Raw genomic sequence first — 21,031 nt, forward strand, 5'->3', positions numbered from 1 at the left:
GAAGTAAAACAATTATTAGGATCTAAATGATTGATTTCAGGAATACTTGTACTCTTTGTCGAGACAGGAATGGCAGAGAATGAAATGACACAGGGAATCGTTTTCAAGAAACTTCATGACACAATTATTTCCGAGGATGAATGGAAGATTGTATTAGATTTTAATATGATAGAAATAAGAGACGAAACTTGAGTCACTTAAGACATTGTGCACAGACTTAGTTTATTATACGAACACTAGTGTAAATGTGTGGGATGAGGACTTTGCTTTCGAATATAGTAGAATTAAGACCGGGATAGACCAGTATGAATCCGATGTAAGTGACTTATTTAGACTTCTACCTACAGAACGCTCCAAGCGAGGACTAGTTGATGCAGGAGGATATGCATTGAAATGGTTGTTTGGTGTGCCCACTAGCGAAGATATGGAACAAGTTAATAGTAAAGTTGAAGAGATAAAAAAGATTAGCGGATCACTGTTGAGTTCTAGAGAAAACCAAATCACCTTAATGAAAGACATGAATGAAAAGATGGTAACAAATACTAAAGCCATATCAGAGATAATGACTAAACTTACTCATTCAAATAGCATGTTAATCACTTCACTCCAAGGATTCGAACAAGAAAACATTATGCTACATCGTTCATTAACAAAACATTTAAAATCTGTCAGTTCTAGCACGTCATTTAGGTCAAACCATAGATGAAGCAAAGTTAAGAATTGTTGAGTTTAGGCAAGCTTTAGAATTAGTAAACACAGGTAGAATAAGCAGCAAATTACTACCACCCCATGAGTTTGTAAACATATTGCTTGACATAGGAAAAAGTCATACCTCGTCATTTGAAACTAATTATACCAGTTAATGAAGAAGACGTATTTATGTATTACACCTTTTGCACTGCTCATGCTTTTAGCCACCAAGACAGGAATTAGATTGATCGTAACTATACCTTTAAGTTCGCAAAGACAGACGTCTTGAACTTTATAAAGTAGAAGTTATTCCATTGTACCAACACAAACCTTCAACATTGGTTAAAATGGAATGTACAAGTTGATTATTTGTTGATCTCCAAAGAGAGACAGTATTATGCACCTATCGATTTTAACACACTAAGTCATGTAGACTAAGTCATTTTTATTTGTGTCCTAACTCTATAAATGTATTGCATCATAGCGTTAATGATTGTATATTCGCTCTATTCATGGGATCTAACCTAGTCACAGAAAAATGTTCACGAACCTTAACCATAAATGTAACTTCACCTGTATGGATCCAAAACGGCAATGATTGGATCTATAGCCTAAAGGAACCATATAAAAGTCATACTTAATTGTATGAGGAGTTCTGATGGAGAAAACTCAGTTATCTCTCCACCACATCTAGGTTATTTAGAATTAACTTTAAACAAGTCTGGAATATTTAAAACAGGCTTTTCAAGTTGCGCTATCTTTGGTAAATATAATAAGTTATTCTCGAGGACTCAAGGAAATATAAAATATAAATTTGACATTAACCATTTGCACATCCCAAAGATTAATCTGTTGCTATCTCACGAAGAAAATCTAATCTTTAAAAACAGTAGCTTGTTATTTGAAACAATGCAAAAAGTCAAGGACAAATCTTAAAGATAATCACATAGAACTAGACCTTAACAAGCTTTTAAATGATACACATGTTTTGTACCCTAGTATCAAAGAAAGTATAGAAACCCCACTGAACTATTTCTACATTATCATAGTTTCAATGTTTATTTTGTTCATTTTTGAATAGTGTACTTTGCGTAGTTTTGTTTTGTCACAGGAAAATGCCAACCTGTGTGAGGATGTCCTCAGTTGCTGAGCGGCAAGCCCCAACCATTCGAGTAGAACATGGAACTCCGCTCGCAGAAATTATTCAGGAGTCTTCCTTTGTTCAATTCAATACACCAAGCCGCCTTGAAGTACGGTATTGTGAAATTCATTGTAGTGCTGAACCAGTCAGGTCAGTGTTGCAAAGACTATATTTGTTATAAATATGTGGGGACTTGCCAAGCTCAAGAAATGTAATGTAGTTAGGAGGACATATATCTTAAGTGATTGTCAATGTCAAGTAGAATTAAATTGTAGATTATAAGAACTTACGCAGCCTAAAATACTATTTTGTCCTTTTAAAGTTGTGAAAAAAAATGATGTAATGTAAAATGTTATCCTATACATTTTTTTTTGAAGTATTGTAAATGTTTGTTATATTCTGAGAATCTAAGATGTATCACCATGAAAATTCTGTATGATCCATCTTTCCTGAAAGGGAGAGTGATGTAGCGCGCACGCACACTACTATTTTTAATATAGTAAATTTTAGATGGTATTTTAGTAATTACACAGTGTGTAAATTAACTGGACTAACCCAAGTCCCTTTAACCGCGTGATGTGAGGTGACTGGCCGTGCTGAGGAAATGCAAGGGTCAGCACTCGTCAGCACGGGTCGGCAGTCGAGTTGTGAGGGCTCGGAGGTAGGCGGAGGGATTGGCAATGTAGAGTGTGTGTGAAGGAAGTCTATTTTGGTGGAGTGAGATGCGAACACACACGGTACACATATAGTAGTTTGGGTGCGCCTACGAGTGTTTTTAGTGCATTTTGAATATAGATTGGACTCAAACAAAGGAGAAAACGTGAGTAATTATTTCAAGACCCTTCTCAACCACTATTCTAAATTTCCCTACGAGCTAGGGTGGTGGCAGCAAAACGCTATCCCTTTTATTAACCATGAGCCTCTCTGGCTAATATCGGAGGGCTTTACACATAGTACACTGAAAGTTTGTTGAGATCACATTTAAGTGTATTATGCACAAAGCATATTCTAGGTCGTATTTAGGTTTACAACATATTATATAAATAAGCAACAATATTCGGTATTATAATGTCGGCTAGTACTTCACACTGTGGAATTAGGTTAATTTTAATAACGGTGTTAGTATAAGTTTAAACTCTATACTAACATAGTACACTGAAAGTTTGTTGAGATCACATTTAAGTGTATTATGCACAAAGCATATTCTAGGTCGTATTTAGGTTTACGACATATTATAAATAAGCAACAATATTCGGTATTATAATGTCGGCTAGTACTTCCCACTGTGGAATTAGGTTAATTTTAATAAACGGTGTTAGTATAAGTTTTAAAACTCTATACTAACATAGTACACTGAAAGTTTGTTGAGATCACATTAAGTGTATTATGCACAAAGCATATTCTAGGTCGTATTTAGGTTTACAACATATTATAAATAAGCAACAATATTCCGGTATTATAATGTCGGCTAGTACTTCACCACTGTGGAATTAGGTTAATTTTAATAACGGTGTTAGTATAAGTTTAAACTCTATACTAACATAGTACACTGAAAGTTTGTTGAGATCACATTTAAGTGTATTATGCACAAAGCAGATTCTAGGTCGTATTTAGGTTTACAACATATTATAAATAAGCAACAATATTCGGTATTATAATGTCGGCTAGTACTTCCCACTGTGGAATTAGGTTAATTCGTTATTCCCGGTAATTGAGAAAGTTTACGAGGTAGTGGCTTTCAGAATTAGAGGAGAGAAATGGCCGTCTGGGGATTGATGACGTGCACAAAGACTCAAACTGAGTTGTAATTTGTGTAGTAACTTTGGTGAATAGAACAGTATTAGTGGCATATGCCCGAAACAGAATTTAGAATATTTTTAAATTATGATTTGTGTTGGTTCATTTTTTGAACTAGCTTTAATCTTCTTTCGTAACTAATTTATGGAAAAAGGTGGGTGCTAAGTACAAAATCAATGTAAAAAAAGGTAATTGTATAATATTTTTCAAAAACAATATTTAAATAGTTGAGTATAGTCTCCTATACCTGCTGGGACGGTACTTGAAGAGAGTAAGGCTGAGTACGCTGTAACATTTCAGTACTATCCCAGCCAGTGTAGAAGTCTAAAGTTTAATACTAAATCTGTCCTGGCTAAGATATTCTTATTTTAAGTCATACAATGAACAACAGCGTTATTAGCTATTTAATTTAATACGATTTAATGTATTAGCTTTAATTAAAATAAGAAGTTTGGTTTAGAGTTGTTATTTATTGCGAAATACTTTAAGCCTAAGTTCGTAAATAAAGAAAACTCTGTTAAATTAAGTCAACAGATCTGTCTTAAAATATTCATGTTAAGTCTTGAAATATCTGTTATTCTTTTCGCACTGAGAAAATTGCGTATACATGGAGGAAGAGCTTGGTTTCTCACCATCAGGGACTATGACAGGGTTAGGCTTACCTTTGGTAGGTGACAATATTCTTTGCTTTTTAAAACTATTGCTACTTTCTTAACTCAAGGAGCGTTTTAACCACTTATACATTTTTTTCAATTAAATCTTTTACATTAAATTTAGAGTGATGTTTACACTCTAAAGAAGAAGGTAGATTTCAATCCTCTTGAAACGATATATTATTATTAACATATAATGATGGCAAATCCTATTATTTGTTCTATCCTACCATCGTCAATAACAAATTTTAAACAAAGTAACAAGTTTATCGGAATACAGAGAAGTTATTTTAAATATTACATATGACACAACTGTAACAGCGTCATTACGTTGTTTTAAAAGCTATATGGGTATTATATTGTATGTATTTTTTTAACCACTTATATAATGAAACAACTTATACAATATGGAATAAGCGGAGTTAGGACAGATAGAAAGCTAGTTGTTATGATGCACGCTTGACTTGTCGGATTACTTGTTAATGAAGCTAAGTTTCAGTAAATTTCTTCAGTACAACTGACACACTATTGATAATCTTATCAATAACATTTTAATTTAGGGATGAACTAAGACTGTTCTCTGGTAAACTAAAATAAAAATTATAATAGAACCGTTACAAATTGTCATTTTCATGGTTTTTAAGGATTCTCTGTTTAATATTATTTTTAACGATCTTTCAACTTAAAGGAATACAGAATCTCGGATAATTGCCATATAAATTTTTCTGCTGCAAATTTTCTTGAATTTTGTAATTTCATCACCATATATTGATTTGTGCTTTCTTAACCCTATATATTAAGTTTTAGCACCTGAATATGAAGATAGTTTTCAATCCTTGAACGTAAAGGTATTAGGGTTTTTGCACCGGAAGAATAAGGTAGAATGCAATTCTTGAAACGTAATATTCTATCTTTTCTAACATATAAACCATGGTATACCTAAGACATACGTGTGAAATCCTGTTTTCTTCAGTACAGTTTCGAACTTTTCCAAATTCTGTTAACGTGAGTTGATTAGATTGGCTTTCTTTTATTGGTTACATATAAGACTGTAATTTCCAAATCGTTGAATAATGATGTAACTTACGTCATTAGTTAAGATAAAATATTATAAATACTCTTTATTTTGTGAAAAGTAATAATCTGTTACAATATTAATAATAATTTAATTGATTAGCTGTGGTAAGAAATCCATTATTTCTTATTAGGTTTTAGTATTAAACAGATCTCCTGTGGACAGAGCAACAGACATTAAAGTTCCCTGGTAACAAAACACAAATATATGAGGAAATATCACATACACTGCAGATCATTATTTTCAGTCAAACTAACTACTGTACAAGGCAAAGCTTTCGTTATACTGAAGTAGTTACGCGCTTACACACAGGTTTCGCATACAGCTGAGTGTACTTTAACAAATTTAATAAGGACATAATATCTTGGGATAGCCTAGCACGAAAATTTTTAAGAAATGTTTAATTTTTAAAAGTTAGTGAACATTTCTTAAACGTCTGTAATGCAAAACTTCTGTTTTGCATGTCTATGTTAATGTACCAAATACACACAACATTATGTATATAATTGTTTTAATAGGTAGAATACTTAGTATGTTAGTGGAATTCCATTTATAAAAGTTTATTATAAAACATCATAAAACAATATCAAAATACAGCACTGATAAAAATGCAACAATGATTTTAAGCGCTATTAATGATTTTTAAATTTAAATTGATTTAAAAAACGAGTTTTCGACTTTTGTTAGAAATAATCATTTATCCTTTACTATTTCTGTACAGGGCAGATGCCATATTCGCCACCGAGTACCATTCCTATCTCCTGCCCTTGCTGTGGTCTTTATTCTCTCCTGGCGCTTTTAGACACGGCGTCATCGGCAGTAATGGACTGCTACTGTTACAGATTAATCCATAGGTAGCCTAGCCAGGGTGATCAATGTCCATATTTCTTCTGGTAACACTACCCGTCAGATATTAATGAATGTTTTCACTAAAGTAGCTGTTCAAAACAACTATGCATATAGTCTGTTAGATAGGCTGTACTAAGTAGAAATACGACCACTTACAACAAAATAAGAAGTATTTCTTGTCAGTGGAGTAATAACTAAAAAGATTACTTCCATATTATTATAGAGATTTCCGGGATATTTTCATTAAATTACGCACGCTTGAAAAATATGTTTAATTTAGTAACCATAAAAAATATTTATTTCAGATTCCCGTGTACACCGAGATGCGGCAGTGGTGACATCTGTGTCGTCCCTCCCCCTAAACGTTCCCTCCGCCCGCTTTTAGTACTTCTTTGCAAGCACTTTGACAAATGGAGATATCTTGTTAACTATTTGATGAAATGTAAAGAACGTTATCTATTTTTTTTTCTTTTAGTGTTATGTAGGTTTTTGTAACTTGTCCAGCTGTGATGGGAAGGGTTTAATAAATGTTTAAATATTTGTGATTTTAGGGGATAAGTACTCAGATAGGCCTTGTATAGAATATTGTAAGCTATAAAATAATGTACAGATAAATAACATCATGCAGGTTAAAGCAAGGGAATGCCGAAGATAGGTGGCAGGCGCCTAGTCTACGAAGCTCGTTGAGCGCTGTACGGCTAGTAATCGAGTGTCGTTAACACGAAACAAACTGTTCAAATTACATCTCATTATATTATTATATTATTATATATACATAAATTTAAAACATTATGACGTTAGTGTTACTGTAATAATACTAATCCATTTAACTAGTGAAAAGACTATACATCAGAAAATATAGTTATGGATATTTACCTTGTTAATCGGTAATTCGAAATTGTACGTTTCAGGAGGAATTTTATAACTACAAAATTAAGAAATTCCCTTTATCCACCATCTATGGACCCGCCGTGCTGCTGACTGATTTATCGGTAGTCGTCAAATAATTTTGATATTTTTATATATGCAATGAAAAAGCACATAACTACGTCCATTACCTTCCACTATAATGTTCATATTCATATAAATCTAATATTATACAAGTTTCATAGACCTTCGTTTACGTTGAAAAATATAGATTTAGTCTGAAAAAAATTATTTACAAAAATACTAAAATGGGGCTACTAAAAGAGGATTGGGCAAAAGCTGAAGGAAGAAAACATGGGAACGTTAATAAAAATAAACATCTAGTGCTCTAACATCTGCGAAAAATTTGAGATTGTAGCAAATTATTTCCGACATTTGGTGCTTTTTGACTTTCGTTGCCTGGGATACAATAAAGGTTGTACTCGTTAGACCGACTTAAGCAATTCTCACAGGGTTCGTTTACGTTTCTTAATTAGAGCATCGTTAGTAGGCCCTTGACGTGCAGTATCATTCTCAATTACTAGCTAAGAACTCCTGCAAAAGAAGCTTTCCTTTTTTGTAACTGCCACGCGAGAAGATGTAATGTTGAAAAACCTCTATTATTGTGCAAGTTGTAGAGTTAATTGAAATTTACGTTCAGTTTTTTACTTCAGGTTATGTATTGTAGCTACACTTGCTACACATTACTGTTTACGATGCAAAACTTTTGTGAGTTTAAACGAGAATATTTTTAGGTTTCCTATTCAGAGAAGGAATAATTTTTTAGGGAGTAATGATTACTCATAATACCATAGTATTAGGCCCCCGTTCATAAACGGGGGCCTAAAAATCAATCGGAAGATTCAAACTTTTTAAGTTTTTGTTTTGTAACAATGTGCTAAAAGTGAAGAATAATTTATATTCTTAGTATATTATTAAGGTTACAACAATTAAGGTGTGGTTATTCAATATATTTACAGACAAAGGGTCAAAAATAAAAGTTCTATTTCAAATACAGGCAAAATGAAAAATATAAAATTTTAATTCAAGCCATTTATGTCAAATCATGATGGTTACTTATCATTTTTAATTATTTTTAGTTGCCTAACTAACTTATTTACTATTTATGAAATTTAATTTAATAACTAAAATTTTGTGTATTTTTTATGCAAAATTTCAAAACTATATTTTAATAAAAATGTAGATTTATTATAACAACATAGGATTGCGGCATACCAAGTCCGGTAACCATCTTCGCCAAATTATACTACTAGATGACTATTTTAAAATTAGGTTTAAGTTTAAAGATATATATTATTTTTTCAATCTTGAGCATTTACATATTCTTTAAGCTGAAATATTAAAGTGAGAGAAGGAGAGAAGTAATAAGTCAAGTTGGACCTTGCCCAGTGAGAGCAACAGAGTAGAAGATATCCAGAAGACGTTGACACGTGGCTTTCCTCTTTCACGCGCCCTCGCGTAGCCTGACTGTCCCGAAACAATGTAATAAAACACAAAGTAAAATCTTGTATCTCTTATAATATGTCTATTATTATTTTTCTTTAGTTAATACTAATTACGTATCAATAATCTTATAATTTGAAACACATTTTTAGTTGTTTAAAAAGTTATTAGGAATATAATAGGAGGAATAGTACCTTCTATTATTTAAAACTCTCGCATATTTTCCTAAGCCCTAAAAGGAAAATGAGCAGAATAATTTTCCAGTCGTAAAAAAGTATTTGAACTAAAAGCTAACTAAAAATCGTGTAAAATGTCAGTTGAACGAATAGAATTTCCCCAATGAATTTCTTTAAGTAGGCCATAATACTAAATAAGGAGATAAAAGGTCATAATATGGGGTAAGGACATGTTTTTATAGACCAATCCGAATCTTAGCAAGCTTACTTATATTCAGCAACCTTCTTTTAAAGTTCAAAATCTTTTTATGATCTTTGGATTGCAAAACAGTTTTTTCTTTTTGATTTTAATTGGTTTGGTGCACAACAGCACCAAATAATCATTACGTCATTATTAGCAGACGATAATTGGTTCGAATGGAGCTATAGCCCAACTTTTATGTAAATTAGAATATTATCAAAACGTAGGACCCGTTTCTTTGGAAGTGAGGAATTAATAATAATCTAAAAGTCTGAAAATCGAACGCTATCCATTATTGTTATCATACAAATTCCTAAAAAAGGAAATATAGTTAGGAATTCCACTAAACAGTTAGCAAGGATCTCATATGATTTTAAAACGTAAAAGGCTTTTGCAAAATTGAATAACAATACTTTATAATTAGTTATTATTACTGTATGATTACCAACACTCAAATTTAGTTCTGATAGTGGAAGGCAATTAGTAGTAACGGAACAAAGCGAAATGAATATATTTATATTCAAGCAAACCTCCATATCCACCTGGATGTTGTTCTAACACAATGTTACTCTATATGCAAATAATTATTAGAGTTGTGCTCATTATCAGCGACAATATAGACCGAAACCACTCCTGCATAGTAATTGTTTGGCAATGTTCCATCATTGTATTCCTACGTCATTACAAGCAAATAAAGTGTAACGAAGCTTGGTGCTTCATTAAAGAAGCACTGTATTTGATCTAAATATTAAACAAGTAACACTATTAATGCTTTTTGGAATAAAACTGACGAACAAGATTTAACTAAAGGTGAAATTGTGTGTTTTAAAATTGTCATTGAATCTGAACTCACAATTATTTTATTTAACCTCCGTAGTATGACTGATCATTTTACATTCCTTTCGGTGAATGTGAAATATTCGACTTGTTTAGAAATAAAATGCTAATGCTAAACATAGGCGTGTGCGTATAAAAGGGGGGCTGGGGGCATATACCTAATTATTAAAGGAAAAGATTAAATTTCTACCCAGTTATTTGTTTCCTTAGAACTCACTGATAGGGTTTTAAAGTTTAAACATTTTCAGGGGTAGGATTACTGAGTGCCTATTTTAGAGGGTGTTTTATACTAAACAATCTAATGTATCAGCCTCGCCCCGAAATAATTTTATAGATACGCCACTGGTGCTGGAGATAGTAATAAAAAATTTAATATACGTTTCCAAAACTTCTCCTGTGGCCGAGCGGGCAGCTTGCTTGCTGAGAAAGAATCGGTCGCATGAACAACAATGTTGTTTTTCGATATGTGGCCTTATGATAACCGCTATATCACTTGATAAGGCGCGGTTTGTAATTATATCACGGTAAACACTTTTATCTCTGAAGCTCTGAGGTATCTTCTACTGTTCTGGTTGTACTGCGCACTTCTGGTTCGAGTAAATTATATATCCAACGCCATTGTTGAGTTTTCCTTTCTGCCACGATAAACAAAACTAATATAAAAATTTAAAAAAATAATCATTTATGGCTATTATAATTGACTCTAAACTTGGTGACTACATTACTTCCCCAATCAATGAAGTATATATACGACACACCTACTCCTGATACACACACCTGATAAACCTACTCCTGTAAAAATACAACTAAAAAGACTTTTGTAACAGTCTTTAAATTTATATTAAATTTAATATATTAATATTGTCTTTGATATCTGCATTATACAGTAATGATCAAGCACTGACTAAAATTTTAGGATATTTGAATAGCTATTCTATTATTCGGAACGGTGACGATCAATATACTGTAGTCGGTATAGCAATTATTGAGTTATAAATTGTGTAACTAAACTGACTTTGTTTTATGTATATAGAGAGTTCTGACAAAAATAAGAAAGAGGAAAATGAGATATCAACTAAAGCTTTAATAAAACAACTTTCTAAAATCTGATATCACGTATTAATAAAATTGCGTCTTTTTCTACATTCGTATGTTATCCGTAATAAAATATACATCGATGTACACCATTATTGAAAATGTCATTTATAGTGAATACCGACCCTCCCAGAACCTGCAGCAAACCTGCCAGGCCTGGAGAAGCCTATATAATAGAAGATACTGGTCATGAATATTCCAAAACCACCAATATGTCCAAGCGTTCTGAGAGACAGTTGTTACTGTTCCTTCGCCTTCTTTGCATTGTATATTTTTATTGCTAAAGTACGGATAATTTACTTCTAATATTATTCTAGCGGTATATACTAAAATTTTACATTTGTTTATTTGTACATACCCATATTATTGGCATATTTAATATGTGGGGGAACCTTTAGACAAATATATCGCTATAATTTAGTATTTACTAGTGAAATACTACGTTTTATTTTGGTTATAGCATTCATAGCTGTCCGCAATGTTTTGATATCCTAATAGCTGAATAATTTGTGTCTCAGAACTAAAAAATCTAGGCCTAAATTACCATATGAACATTGAAATTTTGTGCTTTAACAAATTAAAATCTAGCTTGATGTATGAAAAGAGGCCAAACATCCATAATTTTTTGTCTAACTCAATTTATTTAGGTTCTTTACAAAATTCTTAAGTTATATTTAAAGTACTCTTCAATATACGTATTTCCCTACTGTTCTACGTATCTCCCAGAGACCAGATAATGGGTCTAGAGGTCTGGTGAATGCAGTTGGTGGGGAATAACAGGCTATCTCCCAGAGACCAGATAATGGGTCTAGAGGTCTGGTGAATGCAGTTGGTGGGGAACAACAGGCTATCTCCCAGAGACCAGATAATGGGTCTAGAGGTCTGGTGAATGCAGTTGGTGGGGAACAACAGGCTATCTCCCAGAGACCAGATAATGGGTCACTCATAAAACAACGCTTGTTAGGCCATTGTCATAATGAAGGAAACAGTCACATGTTTTCTTTTTTGATCACGCAAATTCCAAACATTAACTTTCTGTAAAATCCTCTGGTAAGAACTCTTCATTGATGTTTAGTTGACCAGAACGAGCATGGTTCTCAACAGTGATCTCACCCGGTTCAAAGTGCCGAATCCATTTAAACAATTGTGTGTAACTCATGGTATCCTCTTTACAAGCCTATTACATCATTTTGTAAGCTCCGTTGCCAATTTTTGAAGCAACAGACAAAACGTTGAATACACGAAATTTTTCTGTTAAAACGGCCGTAACGACTTTCGAGTGGAGCAAAATGACAGCACAGAAACAAAAAACTATTCTGATAAACTGACGACGCGACATCTGCACTGTTTTTTCAAGAAATATTCTACTAACCTCATCTAGCAGCATAACTCTATACTAAATCTACTAACGACAGCTTTCTTTCAGTTCAGTTTTTAGAGTCTCTAGTTTAATTAATAATCGTTACCTGTCAAGAACATTGACACAAATATACAAAATAATCTTCTTAGTAGATTTATATTGCAATTTCGATTAAAACCATCTTCATCAATAACATGATTCACTTACATAATCGTGTACCATATTAATATTTGGAATATATAGAAACAATTTATATAACTTCAAATATATAATAATTAGCAAAAAAATAAAAAATTTCAATACGCTTTATAATACGTTTTTTAGCGGAAACTACTTATACTGTGCACCTATTATAAACTGTGTAAAAAATATTGAAATATATTTATAAGTAGAGTTAGCCGGAGGATAGCCCCGCGCTCTGATTGTTCGAGAGCAGGTCACGTGATCCAAGATGGCGGCTAAGCCCCGCCCCCACGGGAAAAATCCCTCAAAAGCGGGAAAAATGCGGGAAAATCCCTCACGCGCGGGAAAAAATCCCTAACCTCAAAAAAAGTGGCGGGAACTTTGAAAAATCAAATACTTACATAGAAAAAAACGTGTTTATTTTAAAAATTTTAAGAAAAAAACAATGGCATCCTCCCGTGGATGATCACCCGACAGATTGGACAACGTAAGAGCCTATGGGCACATTGTGGGCACAGAGTGTGTCCACAAGGCCTCAACCCTACCGTCGGCAATCTGTCCATACAGACACAGCAGCGAACGTGCCTAGCCGGGGGCGACGGTTCCGGTTCCTCAGGGTCGATGTCGTAGGGATCCCTCGAGGCCGCCGACTCCATGCTCTCGCCGATGCCGATGAGCAGACCCTCCAACGACGAGCGCACTTCCCTCCAAAGCGCGTACGCTATCACGAGGCTCTGGTCACGGGGCATCTCGTCGAGAAGATGGTCGACGAGCCAGAGCATATCCCTGAGCTCGGCCCTCAGGGTGGACATCGCAACCAACGCCCCCACAGTGCACGCCACGGGAGCGTGCGCCGGCGAAACAAATACTTGAAGGAAATGGTCCAGCACCAGTTCCCGTAACCTCTGCCGTGCCACATCTACTCCTGATGCAGCTGTAGGAGGCTGAAAAGCAAGTAAGGTATCACCACTACCACTAATACTACTTACTACTACTACTACCACTACTACCGGTGGACACTTACCCTTCTACAAGCGCCGGTTCGACCCGTTGAGGTAGAGGGTTGGGTCGAGTCGACATTGGGCCCAGCAGAGGACCGCGACGTCGAGGGGGCCGGGGCGACGGTCGCTACATTGGACCCACCAGAGGACCGGGACGTCGAGGGGGCCTGGGCCGGGGCGATACTTATCCTCGGAAGTCGCCGCGGCTGAGGAAGCGGCATCATCTGGAGAGGGAGCCTGCGGGCTGCGGCCCGGGGCGGTGATGGAGACGGTGGTAGAGGCATACCCGTGATGGCAGCCTCCAACACTTCCCAGGGTCCCAGCAGAAGGTCCTCAACCGCTGTGTCATTGAGAGGCCTCTGCCTCGGCCTCGGTCCAAAAGCCCACGGGTCAGGAGACTGCAAAAAAAAACAAACCGTAGGAAAATAGCAAAAAACACGAGACGGACAAAACAAGGAAGCCAATTGTACTTACACCGGGTATCAGGTTCTCCACGGTGGCATCCGAGTCATACTCCTGGAAAGAAAAAACAATTCAGCCCGTAACGCAAACAAACACGCATACAAACACAAAACCAACACAAGCGCACACGTACCTCCACACTGTCATTAGGGTCAGGCGACAATGGGGAGTCCTGGACCTCGGGGTGGGGATCGGGCCGGGGGTCATCGTCGTTGCCCTTCAAAAAACAAAAAATTGTACCCAATCGGAAAAACGGAATCTAATTATTAATTCTATAATAGTAATAATAACATTACCACCAATCGAGGGACTTTCCGCGGAGGCGGCTCGTCGTCGTCACCAGCAACGAGGGGTGCTGCAACGACAAGAAGGCCCACCAGTATCAGCATCAAGCGAGTGTAGCCGACTCCGGGAGGCAGGCGTGCTCGGCAGAGAATCGCTATCAAGGCCGTAGACACAGTCATAACTCCCACGGATAACGCCAACACAAGGTGCCTGCAACTGTACATGATTGCACAATGCTGGATACATTCGCAGCAGTCGCTTATATGCAAGCGCAGCGTACCCCCCCACCACACGTGCGTTTGTCCTTGTTGCAACGTGACCCAAGTTTCCACACCACCCAAGGGGTAGGGTCCCGGCGCGTTAGGAGATATTTTACGTGGCTCCTTCCCCAGTAGGCCTATCCACGTGTGTGTAAAGAGCCCCAAACATCGCTCTTTACGGTGGTAGCCACTCCATAACAAACTTGCTACCTCCCAACATATTTTTTATTTTACAACTTTTGTATTTTTTTTTGTAATCCTTGCTAGTGTAACAAGCCGCTTTACTCGGAAAAGCCTTTCAATGCAACCCGTAAAACACTCGCAAAGAAACATTTTGTTTTTTAGTATATTTTTTTTACATCTCTTTTTTAGCAACTAGAGCGAGGCTCGTACCCCTAGACTTACGGAGGTTAGGCCTGCCATAGAGGTATCCAAACACACACACACAACCGCCCCCGGACTTACGGAGTTTAGGCCTGCCGTAAGAGCAGTTGAAAACCCCAGGACTTACAGGTTTTACGCCAGCCTTAGGGGCTTGCCACTCACTCACCCCTCCCTAGAGCCTTTTTTAAAGCACAAGCATATGTACAGTCACTATTATGTTGAGGTAAAATACAGTGAGCATCGGAAACAATAGCCTCCTTACTATCTACAATATTCCTATCAACTACGTTATCGTGAAAACGAGACAAAAATCTAACTTTTTCTAACCCCGTAGTATATACAGTAGCGAAGGGTTTACAGAGAGCGCGGACGATATCCTCGTCAAAAGGGATCCCTCCGTCATTCCAATTAATATGATGAAAGTGACGCACCAACCAACGGGCGGTTCTAGCCGCTTTTGAATCTAATTCGGTTACGCTGTACGGGGGTTTGAACACTATGTGTGAGCGAAACAGATGACTGACCACAACAAACTCCTTCACAATAAACCGGTTCTCATTATCCTTGAATGCATGAAACTCCACTATCGCTTCCATTTGGCCAACGTTTAAAAAGTTCAACTTCCTGGACCAGTCTGCAAAGTACGGGACTAGGGATGTCGTTATACTCCACGTCCTCCTCCTCCTTCTCGCCAGCCAGCAGACACCGAACAACAGTCTTAGCTGACACCTCGATGGAAAAGAGATCCCGTAGTGCGATGTAGACCGACGGGAGGTTGTTAACGAACTGAACCCACTCGGTCTTGTTAAGCGTTAAAGAACGTTCACCGTCATAGAGATACGCATGCATTTGACCAAAGACGTTCGAAACCCTGACATCCTCCCCACTGTCCACCTTGATATTCAACCTCTGCGAGGTCTCCAAAGCCTGAGTGATACAGTTGAAATTCGGAGCAAACTGATTAAATACATCGTGCGACCAGTAAACACTCCCCTTCTTACCATGGAATAGCACCCCGAGAGAATCGCCTCTGTCTTTAAACAACCCCAAAATTACACACTTTGATAGATCGCTACCTAAAAAGTAAACCGACTTTAGGAAAATACCCGTTAACGAATTTATGCGTTCCTTACGCCTGGGAACCTTCGCAGGTTCCACGTCCATCACTGAAGCCTGCATGATCCCGTCTGACCGTAGCCCCTCACACTACCCCCTTATATACCACCCAATTTAGACCAATCGGCGACGTGCTTATTTCGACCAATGGAAAGCAGCAAATTAACGAAGTAAGGGTTCCGTTTCCGCGTCTACCTCCTCTTCCTCCTCCTCTTCGTCAGAGTCAAAGTCTGAATCGTATTCTGAGGAAAACCTAACCCTAATTTGGTCGTAGTCCTTCACATCGTATATATCGGCATTGGAAGAAAACTTGTAGCAATTAATGTGGCCTTTTTTTTAATAATTTCCCGTTTTTGTAAAAGTAAACAGTTACAAACGCTTCGACGCCCATTTTGAATGTCACCGAGTGGATGAGAGCTAATGAATTCCAGCACCCAATGAAGTCCAGGTCCCGTCTGACCGTAGCCCCTCACACTACTCCCTTATATACCCAATTAAGACCAATCAGCGACGTGCTTATTTTGACCAATAAGAGGGCTAGGAAATACGGTTAGATTTAAATTTTCTAATTGTAACGGACCTCGTATGTGTAATCGCTACAATACATGCAATACTCCAAACCATCATCAATAGTGTGTTGTAGATACGCCAACACGAAACCGTCAAAGGCGGGAAAATCCTTGACGTAAAATATTTTAGAATGGAACAGATTCCACTCTTTCACATTAATGAGTAGTTGGCCAACAGAGCAACCCTCTTTCTTGAATATTACATTAGCAAAATCCTCAAGAACAGTCTCGTTGTATCCTTCGCTAACAGGTTCATATCTCTCAAATGTGATCCTAAATGCATCAAACTCTGGGAGTTTGCTTACATGGTAATCATCTCCGTAATCAGACTCACCCTCTTCTACATCTAACTTATTAGTGCTAACAGTTTCGTTATCTTTAAGCAGTCGAATAGTTACGGTACACTGTTTAGGCCACTCCCGGTCAGACATGATTGAGCTAATGAAGTCTAGCATCAGGAACCCTCAATTTATACAATTACCCCCACCCTAACAATACAGCCCCTGTGTTGCGTTATCACGGAAGGGTTCAAGTAGAGCCTGTAATCTCGAAAGAAACGGGTCGTACATACCAACTAACTGATCCAAAATCGTAATCGAACCCCCAATGTATGAATCCATATAGTAGCACTGACAAGTGTCAGGACCTGACGTAGCCTCGGGTCGTGCCCACACGCATTCCTTGAAATGGTCGTAATTATAAGGGTCACTGGGTACTCTAACTGTAGGTCTAAATTGAGCAAAGAGTCTTCGCATACCCTCGACCTTGCAGAGTAGTTCGGTCTTTAATCTTAGGTATCGGATCGCATCGAGCGAGTCAGGCTCGTTTAGAAAACTGTTTAGCTCCTCCATGACACAGAATGAGACACACGTACAAAATTCAGCTATTTATAAGAGTTCCCCCACCACCACCACCGCTCCTACATTATACGTTGTACCGAACCGGTGAGCACTGTGTACGCCATGTGGGAGTCATGCAGTAGGAGACAGTATGCAGCTGTGTTTGGCGGGAAATTCTCCTTAGCTTCAAATTCCAACCTAACATCTACAGGTCCCGACTTGATCGAATCGTTCTGCTTGGAACAATCAATCACGTACAGAGGCACATGAGACGTGAATGTTTTAAAGTCAACCAGCGGAGACCCTGGTTTTTGATAGTACGAACTTTGGAATCGTGTGTACATGTCGTAAAATATACAGAGATCGCCGTGGACATTGTCGTAAGGGTAGTACTGTGAATTCAGATAAAGTTTAACATTCGTAAGGGCACAACGGTCAAAAGTAGAGGCGTCCTTTCTTAGGTCGTTCTTTCTACCGGTCTGAAAGGCCAGCACCACGTACCGAGGCTTTTCAATTTGCGAACTCGTTTTTATTGTCCAGCTCTGTCGAGTTGTTTGCGGTAGTGAAGGATATTTGTGAAGTTCCCAGGACCGAAACGGTAGGTGAATCAAAGTGTCTTTCTCAATCACGCGCAATAATTTTAATTTGTAACTATCTGACACTGTAACATGTGGTACACGCCACTCGAGCGATGTAATCTGAAAGTCGAGGTTTGACGCGTCCGGTGAGATAACGGCGTTGACATCCGTAGCTGACCTCAAGAGAACAAGCTCTTGCTTAACATTCGCAACAATTCTCTTGTAATCCTCGGCAAAACCCATCAAAAGTTTCAGAGGCACCGAATACGTAAATTCACCGGCCTCACCGGTCTTATTGGGACCGAGCCAGCACGCGTTTACGAGACACTTTTGCTCTTCATCCCTAATGGAGAGTAGTCCTTTTATAGTACTCGTTATACCTACATTTTTCGTCCTGTCAACCTCTATACCTCCTATCTCGTACCTTACATCGTCGAATAAAAATGCGATGGCATTGTTTATTAGTGAGATACTGGCCTCACTCCCGTCAGCTTTCTTAGCACTCACTTTACCAGTGATGTGTATACTGCTTTCGAACGGTGCCGTAATTATATCCTGTTGACTTATCGGAATACTGATTTCGTCGTTGTTCTTCAGAGTTGACGAGGCGTAAGGCTTATGAGAGTGAAACTCCCAACCTGTAACAACTTCATCATACTCTGCGGCCGACTCTATTGCCAGTAGCGCCATATTTGAACCCCAGTGACGCTAGAAACCGAATGTTTCTTCCGGTGTTTACTGGCCAATGCCTGAGCAGACACTTCTCTAAATACTAGACCCATTGCCGCTTCCTAATGTGCAAGCGTAACGAGACGGGTTCGTTTCTAAAGTTGATTAAATCGCCGTTTTGGTCTCTGAGAGAGACCTCTATATTGTTCACCCTGCGGACGTTCACCGGTAAATAGATGACAGTGCTCGGTTTCTCAACTATTTTATACCCGGGAGCCACATCGGGGTAAAACTCGTGCAACACGTGTCCTTCCATACCGTTTTGAAAGGAACCGCGTGCAATGTTGCACTCGACACGTATCGTGTTTACCGCCATAATACTGACGGGGAGGTCGGACATGTGGGTCTTATGAGGCTCCAGTTCCTTAGCGGTGAAAACCCAGTACGGAGGCTACCGAATTCGGCTTTTCAAAATGTATCGCTTCACTGCACGATACTTCGGACCTTAGCGTGCTATTGTTTGCCTTAAGACTGAACGTCACACTTCCGTCAATGTGCGACTTGATATATTCTTCTATGTTTTCAATTTCATACGACCCCTCGTCTATCGCTATTTCTTTGTCGACTCCGTAGTGGAACATGTCATTCACACCGCTTTCAATGTTTGGTATCGTATAGTACGTCGAGAGATCAATTAGACCAATCTCGTACTCTCCATCGCTCAAATCCATTGGTGGAAAGACCTCGCAAGATACGTGCGGAGCAGCTCCGTTAAGTGAAAACATTACGCGCCAGAAACTTTAAACACAAGTGACCGCAGACTACTGAGTCCTCAGACTGTTTACGCTCATAGTTATACTGTACGCTCACCCCTGATCCAAAGTAGGATACGAGTTCTACCGGCGGTCTCAGATTTCCAAAGCTGTCAAAGTAGTACACTCTGTCTCCGAGTTTCTTATAACAGACCCAGTGCGTACCTTCACCGTGGGAACTGTCCAGGTTAACTATGGCCGACTCGTACTGCCGCGGGGTCTTGGGCAGTGTGTCCCTCATGTAGACACCTCGAAAGTTTGGAATATTGAGTAGCCTCGCATAACGGATCAATTCGTGGTTTGTTAGAGGTTTTATCGGTATCGAGATTGTTGTTTTTTTTTACAATACCTCTTCTTTTTTCTCACCCCACCACCTCCCCTCTTTGGATACGGTTTCAGGTAGAGCCCTCTGCCCTTAGGTTTACCCCTCCCTCGCTTTGTCTTTGGTTTTTTCTTTCTCCCACCCCCAAACGCTGTTTTAGCTTTCATTGCTGCCGTCACTGCTAAGGCCGCGGCCCTTTCTCCTACACTAGCGTCTCCCGATTTCACCCTTTGCCAAGCTCTTTCGGCCAATTCCTTGTCGGCCTCTCGCCGGTGTTCTAAATCCGTGTATTTCGAGTACGCTATATCGTGGAGCTTACAGGCAGAATCGAGTTTGTTAATACCCCTATCACCCCTTGCCAATCTCACCCCTAATCTCGTACCTGGCCCACAGTACTGATAGCCGCCGGGAAGGTGTAATTCGACAGGTAACGCGTCAACAGCACGGTTTATTATGGTGCCTACAGCGGGCAGTGCGTTGTTCAGTACGCTGGTCACTATACCTCTACCCCGCTTGACAGCTCGTTTCACTCTGTTTGAATTACGTTTGTGGTTCACCATTTATATACCGTATCACTTTATACAACTGTTTGAGTAGCGATTCACGCACACAAGTAATCTGCAGTACGTCGAAGATGTCCGCCTCGGATTTTGTGACAGTACCGGTAAACTCGTCAAACTCCAGCACGTAACTGTCTGTTATAAAATAAATACGACCGTTTTTATATCTGAAACCTCCCTTTATGGATCCCGGAACACCGGGGAGTACGCTTGAAGTCATCCCCAACATGGTGCCTGTGAGGGTGCATTCGTTCAACTCTACAACAAACTTGTCATCGACGAAGACGTAGGTTTTACCCATATTACTGTTTAACGCTGCATTGACTTTCTTAACTCTGGTATGTACGATTCTGCTAATGGGTCTTTGATTGGACAGTCTAAGTGACGGGTAATCTATAACGTATAGAGTTCTGTCTACGATCATGACTACGTCCCCGTTCGGTCTCTGGTACACGGCGGAAACGTTAGTAAAGTCTGACGGTAAGAAGGTCAACCACTCTGTAATTATCAGAGGATTGGTAAACTCTTCAGGCGTTCTATGGGCTTCGTTCAGGCTTAGTATCCAAACGTATTTACCGTAAAACGCGTATAGTCTGTTTCTCACTACTAAGAACGTGTTGAGTTTGTGTCTTAAATTACAAATGTCCAAATCTGTAGGTGTAGGCGTGACCTCTATTGGTCTAGTGGTAGTTGATGTTGTTGTTGTG

The 21,031-nt window shown here is 38.4% G+C and overlaps 1 protein-coding gene and 1 long non-coding RNA gene across 2 annotated transcripts; both read right to left on the reverse strand.

Moving 5' to 3' along the window:
* Window positions 1–12,888: 12,888 nt before the first annotated feature.
* LOC124361121 lies at window positions 12,889–13,689 on the reverse strand. The gene is made up of 2 exons (XM_046815156.1): window positions 13,492–13,689; window positions 12,889–13,411 (listed from the first exon to the last, which is right to left on the reverse strand). Exons 1-2 carry the CDS (start codon window positions 13,687–13,689, stop codon window positions 12,899–12,901), a joined length of 711 nt encoding a protein of 236 aa, XP_046671112.1. The 3' UTR covers window positions 12,889–12,898.
* A 7-nt stretch (window positions 13,690–13,696) lies between these two features.
* Window positions 13,697–14,085, reverse strand: LOC124361475. The gene is made up of 3 exons (XR_006922305.1): window positions 14,064–14,085; window positions 13,943–13,984; window positions 13,697–13,866 (listed from the first exon to the last, which is right to left on the reverse strand). It is a non-coding gene; the product is annotated as an uncharacterized LOC124361475 (long non-coding RNA).
* Between the last annotated feature and the right edge of the window lie 6,946 nt (window positions 14,086–21,031).

This window comes from Homalodisca vitripennis, chromosome 4, assembly GCF_021130785.1.
Source record: "Homalodisca vitripennis isolate AUS2020 chromosome 4, UT_GWSS_2.1, whole genome shotgun sequence".
Taxonomy (NCBI): domain Eukaryota; kingdom Metazoa; phylum Arthropoda; class Insecta; order Hemiptera; family Cicadellidae; genus Homalodisca; species Homalodisca vitripennis.

Bases quoted from the DNA above. Each gene is read 5' to 3' on its own strand.
- LOC124361121 (XM_046815156.1), bottom strand. From the start codon at position 13,689: ATGCCGCTTCCTCAGCCGCGGCGACTTCCGAGGATAAGTATCGCCCCG. The intron at 13,412-13,491 runs GTAAGTGTCCAC...CTTGCTTTTCAG, and splicing joins GAACCGGCGCTTGTAGAAGG to CCTCCTACAGCTGCATCAGG.